Source organism: Ursus americanus, chromosome 2 (assembly GCF_024610735.1).
Source record: "Ursus americanus isolate L20-20 chromosome 2, mUrsAme1.1.p, whole genome shotgun sequence".
Classification (NCBI taxonomy): domain Eukaryota; kingdom Metazoa; phylum Chordata; class Mammalia; order Carnivora; family Ursidae; genus Ursus; species Ursus americanus.
In genome coordinates, this window is record NC_142128.1 from 36613161 (window position 1) to 36632490 (window position 19330).

At 51.6% G+C, this 19330-nt stretch overlaps 1 protein-coding gene across 9 annotated transcripts; it reads left to right on the forward strand.

Moving 5' to 3' along the window:
* The first annotated feature begins 1502 nt into the window (after nucleotides 1–1502).
* Nucleotides 1503–18242, forward strand: ZNF500 (zinc finger protein 500). Of its 9 annotated transcripts, XM_087870853.1 has the most exons (9): nucleotides 1503–1637; nucleotides 1791–3323; nucleotides 4557–7417; nucleotides 7528–7705; nucleotides 10579–11076; nucleotides 12687–12870; nucleotides 13088–13155; nucleotides 14362–14473; nucleotides 16298–18242. In XM_087870853.1, the coding sequence occupies exons 4-9, from the start codon at nucleotides 7685–7687 to the stop codon at nucleotides 16981–16983; spliced, it is 1569 nt and encodes a 522-aa protein (XP_087726979.1). In that variant the 5' UTR covers nucleotides 1503–1637; nucleotides 1791–3323; nucleotides 4557–7417; nucleotides 7528–7684; the 3' UTR covers nucleotides 16984–18242. The 9 variants fall into 9 exon arrangements, with proteins under 9 accessions (XP_087726979.1, XP_087726989.1, XP_087726971.1 ...); XM_087870863.1 differs by lacking the exons at nucleotides 1503–1637; nucleotides 1791–3323 and adding an exon at nucleotides 3408–3472; XM_087870845.1 differs by lacking the exons at nucleotides 1503–1637; nucleotides 1791–3323 and adding an exon at nucleotides 3417–3965.
* The last annotated feature ends 1088 nt before the right edge of the window (nucleotides 18243–19330 follow it).

Genomic DNA, 19330 nt, shown 5'->3' on the forward strand with positions numbered 1-19330 from the left:
GTGTCTGTGGTGGGGGCGGGGGGGGTTTGCATTGTGCAGGACATTAAGCAGGTTCATGTCATAATGATACAGTCATAATATTAAATAACAATAGTGAGCTTTTTTTTTTCCCCAAGGGGAATCACAAAATCAATTCCCATATACTTGTACACTAAAATGTCAACCAGATTACATGCAAGGTATTCAAATTTATTCAAGAATGTTCATAGCAGCCCCAAATTGGAAACTGCAAATGTTCAGTGACAGGACAGTGGATAAACTGTGGTAAGAGTCATACAACGAAATGCTCCTTGGCAACAAAAAGGAGCCGACTGCTGATACACGCAGCAGCATGGAGGAATCTCACAGACATAATGATGAGTGAAAGAAACCAGACAGCAAATAGAAGTACCGTATGGATGCCCTTTATAAAGTTCAAGAACAGGAAAAATCAATCTAAGGTGACAGAAATCAGATTTGTGGTTTCAAGCCAGAGTTGGGAGTACCGACTGGGGACGGGGCTGAGGGAGCCTTCTAAGGCATCGAAAAGGACTCATATCTTGATCTGGGTGGAAGTTACACAAGGATATTGATTTGTAAAATTCTTTGAATCATGCACTTGAGATTTGTGCACTTTACTTGATATATGTTAGACCTCAAATAAAAATCTTAGAAGGTAAGGAGAAATTTAAAGCAATTGAAATAGAAACAGTATACAAGTTAGCAGTGCACTTATTAAAAATCATTCATGGAAACATTTGCTAGGTTTCAATATTTCAAGACTGTAAATTCCCAATAACTATTTTGATGTTGGGTTTTTTTTTTAAGATTTATTTATTTATTTTGGAGAGAGAGAGAAAGAGAGCATGTGCAGGGGAGAGACAGAGAGAGGAGGAGAGAAAGAATCTTGAGCAAACAACCCACTGCGCATTGTTTAAAAAGCACGTTAGGAGGCACCGGGTGGCTCAGTCGGTTAAGTGTCTGCCTTCAACTCCGGTCATGATCCCAGGGTCCTGGATTGAGCTCAAGCCCCACATTGGGCTCCCTGCTCTGCGGGGAACCTACTTCTCCCTCTCCCTCTGCTTCTCCCCCGGCTTGTGCTCTCTCTCTCTCAAAAAAAAAAAAAAAACTTTAAAAATAAATGAAAAGCACATTAAAACTTGCAGCTTATTCCCCCCTGCATGCCTTACCCATCACATCTCTCTCCAACCCCTGCCCCGAGTGCCATGGGCAATCACCATCCTGAATTTGGTGTTTATCTGATTCCCAAGCATTTCTTCACATTTTTGCTACATAGGTATATATCCCTAAATCACATACATTATGTTCTACATGTTTTCATAATTTATGGAAATAGTATCATGCTGTCACTTTAAGCAAGTGACACTATTGCTCAACATCATCTCTTGTGATTTATCCATCATTCTGTTGATTGACATTTATCTTTTGCCATTACAAACACTGTTCTTTTTTTTTTTTTTAAGATTTATTTATTTGTCAGAGAGAGAGAGCGAGCACAAGCAGAGTGAGCGGCAGGCAGAGGGAGAAGAGGGCTCTCCGCTGAGCAAGGAGCCCGATGCAGGACTCAATCCCAGGACCCAGGGATCATGACCTGGGGACTGAGCCACCCAGGCGTCCCCAAACAACACTGTTCTGAGGTAGTCTTTACTATTTGCAAAATTAGTGCATCTTAAGCCTTTATTACTTGTCAGGCGTTCTGTTTTGCCTCTTTTAATCAAAATGGTACCTGCTGTAGGAGATGTTATGATCTCCATTTTACTAATCAGTTTTTCTTGCTCTCTCTCCTTCAGCTGAACCCAATTAGCCCGCAGGCCCAGCTAATTCTGCTTCAGGAATCTCGGTCAGCTGCATGCCTTGTGACTACCACCATTGCTAGTATGACCTCAGCTCTGAACCACTCTGTGAGCTTCCAGCTGATTTCACCGTTCCCTCTGTTCTCCCTGAGATCTCTACTCCCCAAAACTTCTACCCTGCTACGACGCTATCCTGCTTGAAACCCAAAACTCTATTGGTTTCACATTGCTGTTAGGATAAAAGCCTCAATCTTCAGAACTTCCAAAGGCCTTCCTGCAGGGTCTCACCTCTCCAGCCTCATCTCCCAAGCTTCCCCCACCCCCCTGCACCTGGGCCATGCTTGTCTCCTTTCTGTCCTTCAAATGCACCCCAATCTCTCAGACCTTGCTCGGGATCTTCACACCTATTTTTCCTTCTGTGTGGAACCCTCTCCCCCAACTCCCTAGGTTAACTCTATGCTGTCCTCACACCTGCACTCAACTGTCACTTGAACCCAAAGGAGATCAAGTCCCCTCTTCTATACTCTTTGGCAGGATTTACCAAAAATACGACTAAATTACTTGTGCAATGATTTTGTCACCTTATGCCTCTTGTTACCAAAACCCAACTTCAGCTGCCTGTCCCTCCAAAGGCCAATACTCAAGGGATGAATATTGATTGGAAAGGAGTTTCATTCAGGAGGCCAGCCACCTGGGGAGAAAGTGGATTCTTGTCCAAAAGCCAACTCCCTGGTTTCTGCTAGCCAGGAAGGTTTTAAAGGGACAGGGGGCTGTTAATCAGTGAGGCGGTGCAGTGGCCTGATTCCCTGTGGATTTAGTGGTGCCTATTTACAGCTTTCAGTGCTTAAAGATTGCGCAAGAGGTCTAACTACTGTTCTGTGGCATGTGAGGGCTTTCTATTCTCCTTCTAGAAGGGGAAGTTAAGATTTTTAGATACCCAAGGAAGGTTGGTAAATCAATCGTATGAAATTAAGAACGCCTGTTAAAGATCACCATGCTAAGGGCGCCTGGGTGGCTCATTTGGTTAAGTATCTGCGTTTGGCTCAGGTCATGATCCCCCGGGTCTTGGGATTGAGCCCCACCTCGGGCTCCCTGCTCAGCCGGGAGTGTGCTTCTCCCTCTGCCTGCCTCTTTCCCTGCTCGTGCTCTCTGCCAAATAAAATCTTAAAAAATCACCATGCTAGTTACAAAGATCAAGGCAGTATCTTTCGGTAGAGTTTGAATATCATGAAAACAAGCGCCTGCTAACCACTGCAGTAACGTCTGCGCCTAGCAGATGGGAGCACTCAGTATGCTTTGGGAAATATATATATCAACGATTTTGAACTTTTTACAACCTTGAACGGCTAACGTCCCCATTCACAGATGTGGAAACTGAGGCTGAGCCCAGGAGGGGCTGGCCCGGCCTCAGCTACCTGGACGCGGCCGCCCTGAGGATGAAGTTCCACCCTTCAAGGCCCTCGCAGAGCCGCGTCCCGTGGAGACCCCGAAGGAAGAGCTGCACCCCCACAGCACCCCGGAATCGCTCAGGTATTCGCCTCCCCGACGCGGCGCGACGCACTCTGGGAAGTGTAGTCCGGTCCTCTTCCCCGGCTCCGGCGACTTCCGCTTCCGGCGGGCACGGACTTCGCGCGAGCCTTGGGGAAAGACGCGTGAAAGCTGCAGCATTGGTGGTGCTTGTGGGTGGCTTGTGCGTGGCCGGGCCCTGGGTTCCCATCTTAGTTGCGCTCTTACTGTGTGCGGCGCACGGTCGCAGCCACCAGGCAGCGGCGGGACTCGAACCTGGACTGAGGCCCCTTCCTGGTCTCCCTGGGCGCGTCCCAGACGGGAGAAACGGGGCAGAGCGTATTCAGCCAAAGAGGACAAGGAGACAGAGTCAAGTGTGGCTACCGAGTCAGACCTTAGGATGCCTGGGTTATTGTTGCGGTCTAGCGTGCTTTAGCCTGGTTCTTCGGGGCCGGGGTTCTGGAATCAAAGACGTTTCTTTTGCTCCCCGGCTGTGTGACCCTCCTTGGGTTCAGTACTTAAAACTCGGAGCGTCAGGGGTTTTACCTGTAAAGAGCACACTACCCGTATTATTACTAAATTAAGAACAGACGGAGAGCAAGTGTGTACTGCCAGGTGCTCAGGAATTGGTGACCAATAGTATTATTTCAGAAAGCAGCAGGCATGGTACGTGGGTGGCTCATTCCGTTAAGCCTTGGCTTTTGGCTCAGGTCCTGATCCTAGAGTCGAGGGATGAGGCTCCCCATCGGGCTCCCTGCTTAGCGGGGAGTCTGCTTCGCCCTCTGCCCCTCACCCTGCTCATGCTCTCGCGCTCTCTCGATCTCTCTCTAATAAATAAAATATTTTAAAATAAGAAGGGGGGGAGGAGGAGAAAAAGAGAAAGCAAGAGAGAGAAAGAAAAGGAAAAAAGGAAAAGAAGGAGGCCGGACAAGCTTGGGGCTATGCATTGATGGGGGAGGAGGAGGAGAAGAAAGGAAGGGAGGGAGGAGGGAAGAAAAGAGAGAAGGGAGGAAGGGAGGGAGGAAACCAGCAGGACAAGCTTGGGGCTATGCATTGACCTGAAGGTCTCTATCTCCTAGATAGACGGTGGGCCTAGGGCACTTGGCATCTTTTGCTCTTATCTTGAACAACTTTTGCCTTTAGAACCCCTCCTCCTGCTGCATGTTTCTTCATAACACTATCACCACCTGTTATTTTGTTTGTGTGTGCCAGACACAGCCCAGAAACTTGTTGATGTGTTTTGTTTATCTCACACAGGACTTAAAACCACTTTGAGTCTACATTCAAAATTAGTTTTCACCTGAACATCCAGATATCAGACTTCTTCAGTCAGACGAGCTGGCAGCATGGGCCCACGTCCCCCACTGCTCCCCACATCCCTGACACTGGCTTCCAGAAGCAGCTGCCATTGTCCCAGGTGTGTCTCTTGTAGTGGGGGAGAATCCCCATGCTCATGTCACTCTCCTATGTGGCAGTACCAAAGACCAAGATGGACACATGTTTTAAGAAAAATGGGGGAGAGCAAGTCTCTTTGTGGATAGCATGAATATTCCAGAATGTTGGGTGTGCCAGCTGTCTGTGTTGAAAGGCCAGTCTTGCCTCCCTCCCTGGCCCTGGTCTGAACTGGGTGGTGGTCTGAGGACCGAGGAGCATCATGGGTCATTCTAAGGACTGGCAGTGTTTGGGGGGTCTAGACTGAATTATGTCTCCCCAAAACATATGTTGAAGCCCTAACCCCTAATGTGACTATATTTGGAGAGAGGATCTATAGGAGGTAATCAGGTTAGATGAGGTGATATGGATCAGGCCCTAACCTGATAGGACTGTGGCCTTACTAAGAAGAGGAGCCCTATTAAGAGGGATCACTCTGCCATGTGAGGACACAGAACGTAGCAGTCTGCAAGCTGGAAGAGAGCTCTCATCAGGGACCGAATCCACCGACACCTTGATCTTGGACTTCCAGCCAGAAATAAATGTGTGTGGTCTAAGGCTCCCAGTCTCTGTGGTATGCTGTTATGGCAGCCTGAGTAGACGAAGGCACCGTGTTTCCCAAAAGGAGCGTGTGAATCTTCCACCCATTCTGAGTGATGCCTGGGCTGACCACAAACAGTTTAGCAGATGTCGTCCCCATGAGTAAGGATTTCCAAGCATGCCTGGTGGTCCTTGAATCCCCCTTCTTCCTCCACACTCCAGCCTCTTTTATCCTGAAGGCAGCTCTCCCTCGGAGGAATGGTCATGCTTTGCAAGGCTGTTCTTACCTGACTGCTTCTCATTTGGCCTGCTGGCTATAGGGGTAAGACAAAGTTTCAAATGCTGGGTGGTTGAGGGTGTAAACAGTGGCTATCTCCTGCCTCCCTGTTAACTAACGTATCCTCTCCTCTGTCTCAGATTTAAAAATGGAACCAAAACATAGGCCGACTCCAAGGAGAGATTTCCCAGCATTCTCAGCAAGCGCTCTTTTCCCTCGTCCTTTGTATTCATGAAAATACTAACAATACTAATGTTTCTAATGTTTACTGACTGCTTCTAGCTTTCACCCTAGAGTAAAGTGTTTTAATGTACTAGATCGTTTAATCCTAGTAAGTATCCTCTGGGGCACAGGTATTGTCTGTCTCCATTTATACCACCATCATGTTTGTGAATTAAGTTTGTATAAGGCTGGGCAGCAGACGTCAATGTCTGAAGAAGAAATTCCTCTCATTCATTTATTTAGTCATTCAGCAAATATTTACTGAGCACCTCTATGAACCAAGCAGATCTGCCTAATGTGTTTAGAAAATCAGAGGGTATTTTGGCCCCAAGTGGCCCCCTCAAAGGATAACCTTGTGGCAGGACCAGAGTCTTCCAAGAAATCATTCAGATATTTATTCCAAGGCAGGGCTGTGATTACCTGGCTAGTGTTCAGGAGAACCTTAGGGGAGTGGTTGGTGCAGCAGGCTCAGGAGTGGACCTGCCTGAGTTTGACTTGGCTTTTCACTTTTCTAGCTGTGTGGCCTTTAGCAGGGCTATGCCCTCTCTGAGCCTTAGTTTAGTCAATGAAAACGTGAGTCATGTTGATATCTATACAAGAGAGTCATTGTGAAGATTTAAGTAGCACAGTAAAAAAAAAAAATCCCCTGGACTTAGGAAGTGCTTAAAAAACACTAGCTTTGGGGGGCGCCTGGGTGGCACAGCGGTTAAGCGTCTGCCTTCGGCTCAGGGCGTGATCCCGGCGTTATGGGATCGAGCCCCACGTCAGGCTCCTCGGCTATGAGCCTGCTTCTTCCTCTCCCACTCCCCCTGCTTGTGTTCCCTCTCTCGCTGGCTGTCTCTCTCTCTGTCAAATAAATAAATAAAATCTTTAAAAAAAAAACAAAAAAAAAAACAAAAAAAAACACTAGCTTTGGGACCCCTGGGTGGCTCAGTCGGTTAAGCATCTGCCTTTGGCTCAGGTCATGATCCTAGGGTCCTGAGATCGAGTCCTGCATCGGGCTCTTTGCTCAGTGGGGAGCCTGCTTCTCCCTCTGCCTGCTGTTGCCCCTGCCTGTGTTCTTTCCATCTGACAAGTAAATAAATAAAGTCTTTAAAAAAAAAAGTTAGCTTTTACTATTGGCTCATGGAGGCCTTAGAAAAATTGTAGGGGCACCTGGGTGGCTCAGTTGGGTCTTAGTTTCGGCTCAGATCATGATCTCAGGATCCTGGGATGGAGGCCCAAGTCAGGCTCTGCACTCAGTGAGGTGTCTGCTTCAGGATTCTCTCTCTCTCTCTGCCCTTTCTATCTCCTCTAATATTAAAAAAAAAAAATCTTAAAAGTATAATAAAATACCCATTATATATCAGTTTTGGGGCATGGTAGCTCTCTGATGACTCTCTTAGAGAATTTAGTCAAATTAGCTAAACTATTTGACTTGCATATTGAGTTTCTGTTTCTCAGTCACTCGGACATTGAGAAATTGCTACCAAAGATGACAACTTTCGGAGAGCTTGATTGTACACCCTGTTTTCCCTGTCACAATTAAATAATAAGAGCAAATGTGAGCTGAATCAATGCCTCGTATGTGATGCTGGAACTGTGTCATCGGTCTGAGCGATCTTCCCCTCTGTCTTCAGAGAAGGATATGTGCGTGCTGCAAACTTCTGTGAGTATGACGCTACCATTTTAACTTGAACTGTTTTATAGACTCCATGAAAACAAGCTACAGTTATAAATAATGATATGTGTATATAACTATAAATACTTTTCATTCAGACTATGAACAATGCTTGGGGCCTTCGTGGACCCACGGACCTCTTACAGGAACTCCACGGCACCAGGTCTCCAAGACCCACACACGGAGACCCACGTATTTCATCTCATTGCGGCTGCAAGTCATGAAGCTAGAGCCAATGCTTAAGGAGCATTTGTTATGTGCTGGACATTGTCACAGGTGCTTTACAAACATAATCTCATCTAATCCCACAGTCCCTCAGCCCTCTGAAGTTGGAGCTTTGGCAATCCCCATTTTATTGGTGAGGAGGGTAAGGCGTACCTAGTTAATAAGTGGTGGAACCGGGATTTGAAGCCCTGGTCTGGGTGTTTGTCTGTGGAGGCCCAAATTCATCCTAATTTACATTTGTTAGGCACTACATGTTTGCGTCTCCCACAAAGTAGAATTAAGACCGGAATCTGAGGGGCACCTGGGTGGTTCAGGTCATGATCCCAGGGCCCTGTGTCCAGCCCCTTGTCGGGCTCCCTGCTCAGCGGGGAGTCTGCTTCTCCGTCTACCCCTCCACTCATGCGCTCTCTCTCTAAAATCTTTTAAAAAAGACAGAAATCCTAAACAAACAAACAAACACAAAATCCTGAGCAAAGCAGAAATTTGTCCTTTAAATCTCTGTTGGTTGTAGTCGCTGAGAATTTCCCAGACAGGAGAGGGCCAGGGCTATGTCAGCCAGGCCTTGGTCACTACATAGACTTGCTAACTTCTGTACATATGGCTCTGAGGAGAAGATGCCTCTCCCCACAGCTAACCAGGAGGCAGTTAGAAAGTGGAAGACATGGCACAACTTTGGAAATGCTGGCGTCCCCACACCTCTCTGCTCCCTTACACAGAATCCAGCACCCTCTGCATCAGATCATGGTCAGGCAGTGCTACAGAACCTGCTGATTTCCCCTCAGATTCTCCATCAGCCTCTTCTGTTTTCCTCCTTTTCCCTTTCCTACTTTATTTGTTTTCTCTTTTCCCTCCCCTGCTACATACTCCCCGTGACTTGTTCAAAGTTCCCCCTTGCACATCCTCCCAAAGCAGACTGAGCGCAGGCCTCTTGTGTTGGACTTAAGCACCAATTCTCTGAGTCGCTCTACACTTTGGTGTTAGTTCATTCTAACATCCCTGACCAGCAACCCCATGTTGAAGGAGAAACTGAGGCATATTGGTCCTTTCTTCAGGCCCCACCACAAGACTGTGGAGGCCTGGGACAGTCCTGAAATCTGCCCTTAAAGATGCCTCCCACTCAGGAAGGGGCAGTGTCCAAAAATCAGTCATGGGCAGCCCAGTGTCTTGTTCTGCTCAGCGTGCTCACAATAAAAACTGCATGTTGGATATAGTGGGGAAAATGAAACATGAGAGAGAATAGAGTAGGATGGGAAGAAAAGCTAGTGGGAGGATGGGGTCAGGTGCTAGGTCCGGGATGCCAGAGTTGGTCCTTATCAGTGATGATGTTTATGGAGCACTTATGATGTGCTGGGCAGGTAACCCTCACCATGACCCTTTACCTGCTTAAAGGGCCAGGGGCTTAGTCTCCCCAAGGCTGGACAGCAACACCAGGGACCATCTGTCTAGTTCACCCCCTATTCACGGTGCCCACTTGGTACAAAGCAGAGCCCAATAAATATTTGTTGATTAAACTAACAAAGAAGAGAAACAAGCAGTTGGTACCCAAGATGCCCCAAGGAAGTCACTTTCTGGGTCTTCACTTCCTAGTCTCTAAAATTAAGGAGGTGTGGACTAGGACAGATGCCTGGGTTCCATCCTCATCGCAGCTCTCCACTTACTGAGTATGTGTGACCTTCAGGTCACTGAACCTCTGCGTGCCTCCTTTCCTCATCTATAAAATATGGCTAATAGTACCTACCTCCCATGGTTGTTTGAAAGATGAATTGTTGATAATTGGAAAGTACTTAAAACAGAGCCTCGTACATACAAAGTACCATATAAGTAGAAATGTAAATTCACAAGCCCCCTCCCACAGTATGCTTTTCTCAGGCCAGGGGAGGGCGGTTGGAAAGGACATGGGGAGAATGGCCTAGAACCTGCGGAGCATCAAAACCCTCGCCTGCTGACTGAAGGTGCAAGGACTACTTTACCCACAATGCCTCCCGCCGTGCCCGCCCACGGGGGCTCCCTCTCACCCCTTACAGCGGGTCGGCCAGCAGTCCAAGGACTACGTTGCCCACAATGCCCCCCGTGCACCCGCCTGTCCAGACTCATTCCCACACTCGACAGCCCCCTCGTCCAATGGCGCGAGGACTCCATTACCCACAGTGCTCCTGTGGGCCCGCCCACAGCGGGCTGAGCCCGTGGCTCGCGAGGAGTGGTTTGGGGCGTTCGTTGTGCGGATTTGTCAGTCTTGTCTGGAAGGTCTCCAGCCCTTGCCCGCTGCGCTTCCCGCGCCCGCCGTCCTGCTCCCGGCCCGGCCTGCCGCGCTGCGGGTGAGTGCGGACGCGGGGCGCGGTGTCCCACCTCGAGCCTCTATCCCGTGGCCCGTGCCGGAGCCTGGGTTTGTGTTCGGCCTGGGCCACTGCTCACCCTCCACCTGAGTTGAAGAGGCCGTTGTAGTCACTGAGAATACCCCCAGTCGGGGGTACCCGGTGGGCCTTCGGGGCTTGCCGAGCCCGAAATTGGGGGTCAGGTCGTGACAGAATCCGCGTCCTCCTGGGCAGAGGGGGCCCTGGTTCTCACCATATTTCCAAGGGGACCCCAGCCCAGAGGGGCCAACCGTAATAATGAAAACAGCGCTCCTTGAACTCTGACCCCGTTCCAGGCAATGCGCAAAACCCTTTCCAAAAACCCCGTTTGGTCCTCTCAGAAGCCTCTGTGTAGGGGTATCATTCTCTCTACTTTTTGAATGAGGAACCGAGGCTTTGAGTAATTGGCGAGGGAATTAGCAGGTGGAGTAGCAATAAGGACGCTTTGATTTACTGCAGCCCTTTTCTTTTGCCAGTGAGGGTGAGGTGGCTCTGGGGCAGGGGCAGGACCTTAAGGGTAGATGCTTATCTAGCCCTAACACTGCACCAAATGATTTTATTGTTTCTCCACAGAGCCCGGCAAACATCATTTCCAGTGTCTGGCCAGAGGCACAGGGAGAGACAAGTTTGAGCCCTGAGGTACAAGAAAGCAAGACCTGCCCCCAAACAATGGCAACCACACCTGGTCTCCAGCCTCCACTGCCCCCGGAGCAAGACGAGATCCTGATTGTGAAGGTGGAGGAGGATTTCTGCTGGGAAGAGGAGCCCTCCCTGGAGTCCGAAGACCCCAGCCCTGAGACATTCCGCCAGCTCTTCCGGCTCTTTTGTTACCAGGAGGTGGCCGGGCCACGGGAGGCCCTGAGCCGCCTCTGGGAGCTCTGCTGCCGCTGGCTGCAGCCTGAGATGCGCACCAAGGAGCAAATCCTGGAGCTGCTGGTGCTGGAGCAGTTCCTGATGGTGCTGCCAGGGGAGATCCAGGCCCGGGTGCGGGAGCAGCAGCCGGAGAGTGGTGAGGAGGCCGTGGTCCTCGTGGAAGGGCTGCAGCGGGAGCCCAGGAAACAGAGGCAGCGGGTGAGGTGGGGGGCAATTTGGCCCTGAGGTGAGGAAATGGGGCCCCAAGACCTCAGGTTCCTGCTCCTGAGGTCTGCATTCCTTGGGCTCTGGAGCCACGGCCCGCCTTGGTCATTGGGGGGAACTGGGGCTCCCTGCACCTGTGAATTGAAGAAGGCAACTGCAAAGTGTTTCTCAGCCTTGGCCGATGGGTGTAAACCCGTCGATTAAGCACATGTAGCCCCACTAGCCCTCTCTGAGCTGTGTGGTTTGGTTCTTTAACATCATCCCAGCAGAGGTCAGACACAGGTTTTGATGGGAGGGAGCCTGGAGACCTTCCCAGGCAGGGCCCTGGGTGTTGAAGAGATCCCAGAATGAGGAGCACTGGGAAGAAAAAGCAGGGGCTGGTGGATACCCTGCTTAGAGCCCCCACTTGCCCCCAGCCTCTCTAGAGCTGTGTCATCCCATGCAGTGGCTACCAGCCACATGTGATTTTTTAAATTAACACTAAATAAAACGTCAGATGTTGTTCCTAGGTCACACCGGCCACATTTCAAGGGCTTAGTCGTCACACTTGGCCAGTGGCCACTGTACTGGATGCTAGATGGCGAAGACATAGGACACATTGTCATCGTGGAAAGTTCTGTGGGCAGCACCACTCTAGAGCATGCTCCCAACTTCTAACAAAATTTGAGGAGTGGGAGGTCTCACAAATTCCTCTTGCTCTGATTAGATTAGTTCTTCCAGATTAAATATTTGGCAAATGAGGACAGGTGATCTTTTTCCCTGTGGTAGTGCCATTGGCCACACACTGCTTTTTCTTTTGTCCAGCAGTATAAACACATCCCCCCAAACTTGATCACAGTGTGAGCTGATTGCAGTAAGCAAATCCTGCTCTCATGGTGGCCAACAAGAACTCAGGATCCCTTCCCAGCCCTTCCAGCCTTGGCATTGGGTTCTTAGCATGGCTTCCCTCTGTCTCCGTGCACCCCATAACCTCTGGGGACTGTCTCCTCTTAGAGGTGTGCAATGTTGAGCCTGACACAGGGATCCCTGGCACTTGTTTCACAGTTCCCTGGGGATTTCTCTTGTCCCAAATACTGTTGCAGAGCTTAGTAAACTCTGAGATGCAAGTTCATCCTGTTTACCTTCTCTGAAATTGGGAAATAGATTGTTTCAGAGCGCTGGTAGGTGACTTCAAAAAACAGCCGTGCAATAGCGTGAACTTCTGAAATGAGACCTGATTCAGGATCGTCCTGGCCCAGGTCTACTGGGAGCACCAAGGAAGGAAGGATAAGAGTGTGACAATGACATCAGTGCAGTGTGATGGGGAGAGACCAGGGAGACTCACACAGGGACAGAGCAGGTCTCACTCCATCCTACTTGGGAGCCTGACTTCTTCCCAGCTCACATTCCTTCTCCCAGCCTGTCTGGAGGGAGGACTGTGCCATGTGGAGGATCATGGGGGCAAGCAGGGGGAGGAAGCCCTGGGCAGGGGGGAGGTGAGGCACAGCTGGGCAGAGCCTGGGAACAGGATGGCCAGGGGTGCCTGAGACAAAAGTGGTTGGGCACCTTATGGGTTTCCTCCTAACCTTCTGGGAGCTGGTGGATAGATCTCTGTCTGCATGCAGGGCCTGGAGGTGTTCCCTGATGATGTACTGCCCCACGGGACAGGAGAACAGTGCTTGAAACACCAAGTGGAGGCCAGGCCAGAGGTGCTGTCTCTGCAGGAAGGGTCTGGGTGCTTCAGCCAGCAGCCCCCAGCCCAGCGGAGCCGCAGACCAAAGAGGGGCCCCCAGCTCCGGCCAAAGAGGGGTGAGTAGCCATCACTCTAGAAGACAGAAGCCCTGCAGGGGAAGGAGGAGAGTGAAGGGGGTGTCACAGGAGGCTGGGTCTCTGTGCACGTGGGAAGGGCAGGTTCCTGCCTGGGAGCTGAGCATAGGTGGGGAGTAGTTGCACCTGTCTGGGCCTTCGTTACTGTGTGCACAGGTGGGCTCTGTGGCCTCCTCTGAAAACTCTGCTCTTTTCCCAGGCCCAGAGGCCTCCCAGCATCAGGAGATAGCGGCATCAGCTACATCCTTCGTTTCATCCTGGTCCCGGGTGAGTGGGGATTCCCGGTCTGCAGCATCCCTGTGTGTCTCCTGCCTTGTTATGGGAACACTTCTCTCCCGTGCCAGGTCCATCTCTCAGAGGTGCTCCCTTGTGGAATGGCCCTTTTACCCCAACTTTCTCCTCCCGAAAGTCTTCTCTTGGATGCTGTCTTCTATTAAGTGTGTCCCAGAGGATTCTGGGGCTTAATGGTGAGCTGGGGCAATTGCTTCAAACCCAGCTGGGCACTAGACTCTTGGGACTTTGGGTAAAAATATAGATTCCTCCCCCAGCCCTCGCCTGGAATCGGAGTCTCCTTTACTTGTTTGTGTAAATACTAGCTTTATTGAGGGGCACCTGGGTGGCCCAGTTGGTTAAGCATCTGAATTTTGATTTCAGCTCAGGTCATGATCTCAGGGTCGTGAGATCAAGCCCCATGTCAGGCTCCGTGCTCAGTGGGGAGTCTGCTTAAGATTCTCTCTCCCTCTGCTCCTCCGCCTGCTCATGCTCACTCTGGCTCATTCTAAAGTAAATAAATAAATCTTTTAAAAAATAACAGCTTTAATGAGGTTTAAATACCACGCAGCTCAGCTGTTTAGAGTGCATAGCATTTAGCGTATTTATAGAGTTACGCAATCATTATCACAATCCTCAAAACGGTTTCCTCCCCAGGACACCCCATACCCATTAGCAGCCCCTCCCATTCCCCCTTCCCCAGCTCCTGGCAACCTACTTTCTGTCTCTCTGGATTTGCCTCTTCTAGACATTGTTTGCTTGGGTTTTAATCTGCTTAGGTCAGTCTGGTGCTAGATTTGGAACAACTGGCCTAGAGGCATCCTGAGGTTCCCAAGACAGCCCACTAGGGTCTCAGGGCTGGTTGAGCTGAGGCAGGGCATGCCTAACTTGTGCCCGTGGGGAACCAGCAGTGGAACCAGCAGCTCCAGACAGTGTATCTATCTGCACTGTCTCTGGCCCAGCAGCAGTGGGACAGCACGGCAGTGACAGTGTCTTCCCAGGGAGCAGGATTCAGTAGTTCTGTGAGCGGAGCCTGAGGAGGGGTAGATAACAGCATATGGAGAGGGAAAGTGTTGGAGAGAGGAAGTGGGGGGAGGCAAAGCAGGACCCACCATTGTGATACAGGTGGAAGGGATGGGCGAGCCCACCAGGCTGGCCCACGTGGTGGAGCAGTGGCATGGGATTGAGTGGCTTGCGTTCCAGCAGGTGCCAGTGACCTTGGAGGACATGGCGGCGTACCTGTCCCAGGAGGAGTGGGAGTGCCTGGACCCGGCTCAGCGGGACTGCAGCTGGGACGTGCTGCCAGAGAACAGGGGTAACTTGCTAATCAGTGGCGTGTCTGATGTGGGCCGGTCTCGGAGGGTGCCTCCTTCCCTTAGGCTGGCTGTGGCCGGCTTGGCGTTTCCCAGCAGTTGTGTGTGGGCCTCGGGGACCCAAGGCCCAGCATCTCCCTGCCCAGTATCTTCCATGTCTCCCCACATCTTACAAAAGCCAGTTCAACAGTTCTCAGGCTGCAGTGGCCTGAGGGATCACTGGAGAGCATGTTGAAATAGGAACTCACACCCCATGCCCAGGTGGGTTCGGTGGGGCAGGGGCACTCCCTGAGAGTCTGCTTAGCAATCAGCTGAGTGCAGCCTGCAAAGCCAGGGTTGCTAGTGACCCGTCAGGGGCCCAGCTGCAGTGGGGAGAGTATGGCTGCTCACCTCACCCCAGGCAGGTGCCTGGAGCTGTCCTGGGTTCCTTGTTCTTTTGTTCCTTCACCCACATGGTTGGTCCAGTTTCACTTTAGCCTCTGTGTTGCCTGTGGCTCCCATGGGTAGAGTGGCTCCTGGCAAGGCCTTGGCCATCCACAGGTTCTCTTTACCGCCCCCGCCCCCATCCCCAGCTCACCTCCCAACACTATTCCTTCTGCTTTCCTGCTCAGCTCATCTTGACACTCCGGATACCCATTCACTCCCTGAAACAGGTTCTGAAGGAATTGAGATGCTTCTTCCTATCAGTAGGGTTTCTTCAGAGAAACAACCAAAAGGTGTGTGTGTGTGTGTGTGTGTGTGTGTGTGTGTGTGTGTGTGTGTAAGTTAAGACATTTATTTTAAGGAATTGGCTCATAGGATTGTGGAGGCTGGCAAACCCAGAATCTATAGGACAGGACCGCAGGCTGGAAATTTGAGTGAGAGCTGATGTTGTGGTCCTGAGTCTGATATCTGCAGGGCAAGCCAGCTGACTGGAAACCCCGGCAGGATTTCTGTGTTGCAGTCGAGGCAGAATTCCTTCTCTGGGGGAGGCACCTGGGTGGCTCAGTCAGTTAAGTGTCCAGCTTGATTTCAGCTCAGGTCATGATCTCAGCGTTGTGAGATCAAGCCCTGCGTCGGGCTCTATGCCGGGCATGAAGCCTGCCTAGGATTCTCTCTCTCCCTCTGTCCCTTCCTGGGAAACCTCAGGTTCTGCTCTTAAGGCCTTCAGCTGATTAGATGAGGCTCACTCACGGTATGGAGGGTGATCTGCATTATCTACAGTCAGTTGATTGTGGATGTTAAGCAGATCTACACATAACATCCTGAGAGATTATTTAGCCTGACTGTGGTGCCATTGTTTGGTTAAACACCAAAACACTGTTGCCACTGGGGCTGTAGAATTCTCTGTTACGATGTCATCTTGTGAGCTATACATGTTCACCAGCATCCCTGGCCTCCACCCACTAGATGCCAGTTGCAACACTTTTCTCCCCAGTTGGGACAACCAAAAATGTCTTCAGACATTGCCAAGTGCCCTCTGAAGGCCACCATTGCACCCGGTGAGAACCCTGACCTAAACTTTATGAACCCAGACTCCAGAGCCCGCCCTGTAACTTACTAGCCGAGTGACTCTGGGTAAGTTCCTTCACGCCCCTGTGCCTCAGTTCCCTCATCTTATAATGGGGCAGTAACAGCACCCACCTCACTGGCGTTGTGAGGGTTTCACAAGCCGCTGGCTGTGGTTCATTATCTCCGTTCAGGGTCTGACTGACACTCCCCTGCTAAGTGCTCTGAGGCTCACTCTCGTGTTCCTCAGGTGGGACGGCCGCCCAGCCTCTGCCATCTTACTAGAAGCATCCCCTCTCCCCGTGAATGCCTCAGGGACTGTGCTTTCTCTGTCCCAGGGCTTGTGCCGCCACTTGAGGATGGAGAGGACCCCGGGGAGGATGTGTCGATGAGAAGGGAGCAGGACCGAGAGCCAGGCAAGGGCATGACCAGGCCTGAGAAGCCTCTGGAAGGAGGAGGACCCCGACACGTTGAAAAGCCTTATATGTGCCCCGAGTGCGGCAAGGGCTTTAGCAAGACGTCCCACTTGACCAAGCACCAGCGCACACACACCGGGGAGCGGCCCTACAAATGTCAGGTGTGCGGGAAGGGCTTCAGTGACCGCTCCAACTTCAGCACGCACCAGAGGGTCCACACGGGCGAGAAGCCGTACGCGTGCGCGGAGTGCGGGAAGCGCTTCAGCCAGAGCTCCAGCCTGGTCATCCACCGCAGGACGCACACTGGGGAGCGGCCTTACGCCTGTGCCGAGTGTGGGAAGCGCTTCAGCAACAGCTCCCACTTCAGCGCGCACCGGAGGACACACGCAGGCGAGAAGCCCTTCATGTGCCCGGCTTGTGGCAGGGGCTTCCGCCGGGGCACGGACCTGCACAAACACCAGCGGACCCACAGTGGAGAGCAGCACCTGCCGGGCCCGCAGAGCCACACGGCGAGGCTCCAGGAGGCCCCCAGGCCAAAGCCCAGCCGCCACTCATTGAGCTGCCAGCTTCCGGGGACCCGTTCAGAATTTCAAGGTCAGAGTTCATGAAGCTGCTGGAGTTACTGTCTTGGAACCAGAACCCTAATCTGAAGGCATTTCAGACTCACCCTTTTTGCCCCTGGTGGGGGCCCAGCCCATGGCCGTGGGACATTTCGGGTGCCCAGGCCGAGGAAAGAGTCCGGCCATTGAGTTAGGCAGTGATGGCTGGACATGGAGCAGTGGACCTTGGTCCTGGGGCCACTGTACCAGTGACCACAGCCTAGGTGGCTCACCACCCCAGGGATGGATTCTCACTGTTCAGGAGGCCAGAAGTCCAAACTCAAGATGGGGACAGGGCTGCTTCCTCCAGAGGCCATGACGGGAGAGACCGTCCCACGCCTCTCTCCTGGCTTCTGGTGTTGCCAGCATTCCCTGTGTTCTTGGCTTGTGGCCACATCGCTCCCGTCTCTGCCTCTTCTCTGCTCTGGTGTCCTCTTCTAAGGGCACAGTCATTTCGATTTAGCTCCCCGACCCATTCAGAATGACCTCGTCTTAATTACATGTCCAAAGACCCTATTTCCAAATAAGAGTACATTCTGAGGTTGTGGATGAATGTGAAGCCGGTGACACTTGTCAACTCACTTCGGGGAAACCTCAATGGCTCCAGTTCCTTGCAGTATTAACATACCCCAGCCTTCCCTGGCCTCCTACCTTCCCCTCCAGCCTCGCCACACTCAGTATGTGGCCTGGGGGGCTTTTTCCGAATCCTTGTGGTGTCAGCAGGGCAGTGGGGTGAGTTGGGGGTCACCTTCATAGATCCACGGCTGTTCTAAAGGATGAAGGCCTGGTGTGGGAATATTTCCCTGATACCCCATCTTCCAGGCTCCTCCAGCCCGTGAGGAAGCCTGTGGATTTGACTAGCCTTGCCATCTGTCCCCAGGGCAGGAGTTTAGGGTTGCCTTTGCTCCAGCCCCAAGTGGCCAGGACACAGGCAGCCTTGGCTGCCCCACTTGGTCTTTCAAAGACAGTCATGCCTCTGATCTGTTCACATCCACTCTCTCCTGGGCAGCCGAGGGGAGCAGGAGAGAGTCCTTGTTCTGTTTTGTCATCACCGGAGTCTTGGGGCAGCTGCTAAAACCATTTGGTTCTGGAACATTCCATGCAGAGAGTATGGCAGTTTACCATGGCGGGGTCGCCTTGGACCTTGTGCTGTGCTCCATTCTGTTTGTCACTCAATCACTGTAGGTATTTTCCACCTTTCAGCGTAACCCAGGTTCCAGGGTGTGTGATCTGTTCTTGGTTCCCTTAATAAACAAAGTCAGTCCCTCTGGCCTTCTGAGGTCTGCCCTGTGTGTTCTCCAGAGAAGGGGCCACGCAGTTGAAGCATGGTTTTCACTTCTAGGCCGGCTTCCAGGGCTCTTGAGCACGCCTGGTGTTGCCAACCACCCACCTTCCCCATGCGGCCATGAGTCTGTGGGCTCACTTCTGTCATGTCCAGGCTGGTGCCGGAGTGGCCCCCCGCTTCCTGGCCTGGGCACATTAGTCCCTGTTGCAGAATATTCTCTCCTGCAGTCCTAGGACATAGGGCTTTTGTGACACTCCTTTTATAGATGGGAAACTGAGGCCTTGAGTGTTTCCAGCACCTTGTCCAGGTGCAGAACTGGCTTTGAACTCAGATCTGAACTCCTACCACATCATCTGCTTGGCTTTCCTTAATGGTCATTCACCCAGTTGAACTTGGAACAAAGAGTTTATTTTCTCTCATTTTGTGAAACATCCTTAATGAACTTCCTGGCATTGAAAGGGGTAGAGATGGGGAGGATGGGTTTAAAGGAAAAAAAGCTGGCCGTTGCTCTTGACAGGCTGCATGGGTGGAGGTGGTCATGTTTAGTCTGCTTGCCCAGCACCTGAGCCCTGACTGCACTGCATGTGCCCTGGAGCAGAGAGGGTGAGGGGCTTTTGCAGATGGGCAAGACCCTGGAGCCCAGGTGACTTCCTGTGGCCGTGGTGGAAGCTGCCTTGCCCCTGGCCCCTCATCATTGCAGGTGGTGGCTGGTGTGGGTGCCCCCAGGGCCATATCAGGTGGGGTTTGTGGCCCTGATCGTGGCTGGCTGAGGCCAGGCAGAGCCGGCCTTGCCCGGTGCAGGGCTTGATGGAAAGAGACTCTTACTCATCCTCAGCACATGCTAGCAGGTGGTGACCCCAGCTGAATGCTGGAACACATGCTCAAATGCCAAGGACTCTGCCAAGTCACAGGGGGACTCGAGATGACTGCTCTTCCTGTGGGGCAGGTGGGGCGGAGTGGGACAGAGACTTTGAGAAGCAGAATCTCGGAAACAAGTTGATGAGAGAACAGAGGTAGCCACAGATCAGGGCTTCAGCCTGTTGGGGACAGCAGGGCTGAGAACAATCTGAA